Source organism: Chiloscyllium punctatum, chromosome 1 (assembly GCF_047496795.1).
Source record: "Chiloscyllium punctatum isolate Juve2018m chromosome 1, sChiPun1.3, whole genome shotgun sequence".
Taxonomy (NCBI): domain Eukaryota; kingdom Metazoa; phylum Chordata; class Chondrichthyes; order Orectolobiformes; family Hemiscylliidae; genus Chiloscyllium; species Chiloscyllium punctatum.
In genome coordinates, this window is record NC_092739.1 from 98,605,577 (window position 1) to 98,610,649 (window position 5,073).

At 42.9% G+C, this 5,073-nt stretch overlaps 1 protein-coding gene across 1 annotated transcript; it reads left to right on the forward strand.

Moving 5' to 3' along the window:
- Nucleotides 1-221: 221 nt before the first annotated feature.
- esm1 (endothelial cell-specific molecule 1) lies at nt 222-4,554 on the forward strand. The gene is made up of 3 exons (XM_072571617.1): nt 222-885; nt 2,404-2,559; nt 2,809-4,554. The coding sequence occupies exons 1-3, from the start codon at nt 579-581 to the stop codon at nt 2,910-2,912; spliced, it is 567 nt and encodes a 188-aa protein (XP_072427718.1). The 5' UTR covers nt 222-578; the 3' UTR covers nt 2,913-4,554.
- Nucleotides 4,555-5,073: the final 519 nt, after the last annotated feature.

Sequence of the window (5,073 nt, forward strand, 5' to 3'; positions counted from 1 at the left end):
TGCTGAAAGATCAGCGTTCGCAGCGTTTCTGTTTGGAGATAGATCTTATAAAGTGACAACCCTTTTTAAGTGTTGGTTTAGAGAACCAAAAGTTAATCATTGCAAGCATGCCATTTCATTCGTTAGGAAATGAGCTCGGGAGGGGGGGGGGACGCACGTGTCTGAACATTGCTGGGACGTGAGAAACTGAAATGGTGCCAGAAGCTGCTGTGCCCGCTCGAGTGGCCGCACACAACCCCAGAGGCTCGGAGGAATTCACTGTTTGTTTGTTGTTCTTCGCGTCCTTGAACATTTGACGAGTACGTGACAGCTCGAAGCTGAAAATCCTTACAAAACATCTAAACATAACATCTTACGTCAACGCATCGTTTCAATTCCTGGATGGCAACCCTGTTTAACATGTTTAATTCCATCGACTTCCAGCCCGGATTTGGAAACCTACAACACAAGCTGCCCAGAAGACAACAACACCGGATTTAGGAAACGGAGCCGGTGAAAAACATGTGGGCACCCGCCTGATAAAAGGCAGCGTGCTGCGGCTCAGTGCAGACGGCCAGTGCAACTACAACTCTGGAGAGATGGCTCGGGCTAGCGCCGCTTGCTTATTGCTCATTTTCACTGGGCTCACGGTGCAAGGCTTCACTCTGAAGTATGCCGTTGACTGTTCGTACCCCTGTGAACGGACCGCCGCGTGTCCCGGGACGGCGGGCTGTAAAAGGACCGTACTGGATGACTGCGGCTGCTGCAAGGTGTGTGCAGCCGCCAGGGGAGAGGTGTGTTACCGCACTGTGGCCGGAATGGATGGGGTTAAATGCGGACCGGGCTTACGGTGCCATTTTAACAGCGAAGAAGACGACTTCGGAGATGAATATGGTATTTGCAGAGGTAAATGCACACTGCAGGGGGTGGGGGAGTGAAATGTACTAATCCCACCTTCTCCGGGATGGTTCAGCACCTTGTGTGTGTTTCAGTTTAAGCACGAGTGTCTTCTGTCAGAATATAGGGGTTAAAAGGTTGCAGTATTTGTAAAAGGATTTGAAAGCTCTGTTAGGCTGTGAATTGAAGCTAGCCAGCATTTCGCTCGCTGTTATGTGGATGCTCTTTTTGCAAGTCAATGGCCTATGCGTTTGGTCAGCGATGCAAACAGAAAAGGGGTCTCTGAAGATGGGTCACTGGACCCGAAAGGTTAACTCTGCTTTCTTTCCACAGATGCTGCCACACCCGCTGAGTTTTTTTCCCCCCAGCCATTTCTGGTTTTGTTTCTGATTTCCAACACTGCGATTTTTAAAAAGAAAATGTATCCTCTCCGATCAGCCCAGAGCACACCTGTGTACACACACTGAGGCAGGTCCCTATCGCACTGCACTGAGTGTCTTCAATATAAAATGAGTGGAAAAGTGTGTCCTTCTTAGGGGAAAAGAGGAGTCGATCCCTGGATGTCTCCGAATTTAGTTTTCCGGATTTGTATTCCCATATTGTAGATATTGGAGTGGTCATGATGCGTGCAACTCACGTAGCGCCAGACCATTCTCAGCCTGTGCTGTTATTTACAATTAATATTGGGGGCTCTGTTGCCCACTGAAGCCTTATGGCAAGAACTGAATCGACCTTTGAACATGCATCCAGCAGCGAGATCAGGAGTCCCGGCGCCTGTGGGACCATGTAAACAGCAGCGCAGTGACTGGTTCCTGGTTAGCTGACTGCCAGTGCCCAGCTTTGATGAGGAGGGGCATCCAGACTGCAAACGGTAGCTGGCTCTCTCTCCCCATGTGGCCCGCCGTGGTCTCCAGCATGTCTTGTTTTCAGCCCACCGCCAATACCAGTCATGGAACATCAAAGTCTGAAAATGCTCTCACTGTTTCCACCGCGTTCAGAGGTCTGTCAGACTGCCCTTCTACAAATCCCTCCTTTCGTCTGGTCTAGGACAGATCGCAGTGTCCCGGTCCCCTGATACTTCTGTCTGTTAGAGGTGTAAGGAGTTTCGGCTTAGTCTTAGCAACTGCATTCTTTATTTGGAACTGACTGACACCTCACAATTAGAATTTCAATCCTAAGGCAGATTGTAAACTAGCGGTTCATCTTAATAGAGCGCTCTCATGCAGCTTGCTAACTCCGAGCATGGACACGTTCAGGTACCTGTCCAACCTGGGACTGTGAGGGAACAAGGGAAACACAGAAAGCCTGGTATAAGCTCCTGATTGTAAACTGAATGCAGTTGCGGCGCGATCTCATGTTGCACACTCATTATGTAGCAGATATGTAACACTTCTGCAGCAGGTGGGGCTTAAACCCAGGTCTTCTAGCTCAGAGGTGGGGACAGTATCATTATGTTGTATAAGGCTGTCATTGAAGTTACTTTAAGCCGGCTGACCGCGATTCTGTAATCGGGTGTTGCTCTTTCAGACTGTCCCTTTGGAACCTATGGACTGGAGTGCAGGAAGCAGTGTCAGTGTTCGTTTGGGATCTGTAACAGGGAGACTGGCCAGTGCATGAAGTTCCCGTTCTTTCAAATCCCTGAAACAAAACCTGGAAACCGGAGGGAATCTGCGTCTCCACCAGGTAATCCACCGCAGCACAAAACTGCATCGACTCCCTCGGAATTCGCCCAGTACCGATTTGAATCTGAAACATTGCGCGAGGGTGGGAGAAATAGAAATATTGTCCGGGGGGGAAAAGAAATCTCCCCAAGTCGTGTACACACAGACAGAAATAATGCGCAACTCGAGAAATGAAACATTGAATGCTGTAAAGGTGCATATGTAGCATGCGAATTCATTGACAGTGAACCTCACTCGCTTTTTAAAACAGAAATCGAGCAAGGATCGGGACACAGCAGTGAGGACCTGAAGCAGAATGTTCTTAAGGAAGAAACAAATAGCTCTATCGGAGAGGAAGGACAAACCCCCCGCTAATGTTTGCCCAGATTTCGATCTGAAATGAGTTCTGTTGGAACTCATTTTATAATGCAATTCTTCGATGTTGTATTTAAACACGCGCCTATGTGGACTCTGAAATGTTGTTTGTACAGAAGCACTATTTTGTTAATAATTGACATTCTTAACTTTATTATATTTTGTAGAAAGTGCCTTAAAACATTGTGTGTCATCCACCTTTAATGGTTGCTTTTGAAAAATCCCATCCAAACATCAGCTGAACAATAGGAAGGATAGGATAATGCAAACTCAGAGGTGCCACTTCGACACCTCACGGTCTCTAAGGATAAGGTTTCAGAGCATGGATCTGCCCGCCATAGCAGATGTAGCTTTTACGAACTTTGATTTCTGTGTTTATGCCAACATGCTCCTTTCATCTTACGCATATTAAAATTCAGTGGAAGCCAGGCCTGACTTAAATACGAACTGACATTCAAGAAAGCACTTCCAGCACCTTGACTCCATTTCTGAGCATAGTTTGGGGAAAGCTAGGCAGTGAACAGGGAGTCTCAGTTACCACTCCCAAAGCTATTTTTCTCTCCTATTATGTCATTATAGTTTAGCATCTCACCCACAACACTGTCCTCAATTCCACTTAAAACTTACTGTGCTTGTTTAATCTAAGTTTGTTTTTAATAGTATGCATGTTTTATCTCTTTCCAAGCATTCCCATTGAAGCCTCCTTATCCTTTGTCTCATCCATTTTCAGGTCTATCCTCATTCCCCTCAGCTCTTTTCCCATTTGGAATCCCAATTTTCTAAACTACAAGTTTGTTATTTCACTTTTTAAAATTTTATTAGCTAGTGTCCCAATCTACAAACTTAGCCTTAGCTTCTCCATTTAAAAAGAAATCAATGTGCATGCAAATTGGCAAAGGTAGTTAATAGAGAACAGCTTTGCCTCAGAAAATGTAGCCACAAGATTGTATGTAAAATTGCTGACAATAGTCAACTTTGTTCCTTTATAATGCATTGCCATCTTCTGCATTTCACAATCTGTAATTAGCTGTTTTATGTGGCCATATATTGTACCAGCCTCCAGACCATTCATTAATTAGCAAATAACATTCATTCTTACTGTTAAAATATTGTAAAACCAGATATGTCTTTCAAAAATAAAATGTGTATATATAGTAAAATATTAGATATTACTCATTGTTGTTGAAACTCCATGTTCCTTAATAGAGAACAAACATTTGAATTTGTTTTTGTGCTTCACTATGTATATATTGTCAAAACTAGCATAGGTGTGCAGAGAAGGCACTGTTATCTTTACTAAATGAACAGGTAAAAATGAAAATGCACAATATGTCTTTGAATACTTGAAAGTCAAAGATCGGTTGATTTTTTTCAGATGGGAATATATCCTGTAGAGATTCCACTAAAATGTTAACCATCTTTTCAATGTTAAATGCCCAATGAAAAGTGGTGCCTTTCCATCTCATCTGATCTTATTTAAATGCTCCTCAGTCAACTTTTTATTTACTAAATTGTTTTCAGAAAAATGTAACTATCATATAAAAGAGCTGAATATATTGTGGCGTTGCATGTATTTTATGTAGAAAAAGATGTGAATAAATTCAAATTCATCCTGAAGGGGCATGGATTATAGAAATAAAACTCTGACTGTATTTATGAAGCATTTTGTTTTATATTTCAACATTGCTGTTGGTGTCTTCTTGTTTAAGGGTGACAGTTTCCTTTAGTTTGAATCAGCTTGGCTGTATTTTGTTATCCTTAATACCAATTATCAAATTAATCTCCATGGTTTCAAGTTACAGATGAGTAAGACATAATTTCTACAACTACACTTTACTAATGGAAGTAATTAAATAAACACAGATGTTAATTTTATTTATAAACTACACAAATCAGTTACTGATTTTTACCATAGACAGTAATAGTCAGTATTAACTGTTTAATTAATAGAAAATTCCATACCCAAAGACTTCTGTGTATTCTGGTGATTTGTATCATGACCCCTTGTATACACAACTCTGCTGTAAAGGACACCAGCAAGACATGGCAGATTATGATACGGACAACCCTGTCAGTGCAATGCCTTTGTCTGCAACAGACTGCCATCCCAGAGCCACAGCAGCACAAGACAATGGTTTGCACCAGCTCCATCAGTCTGAAC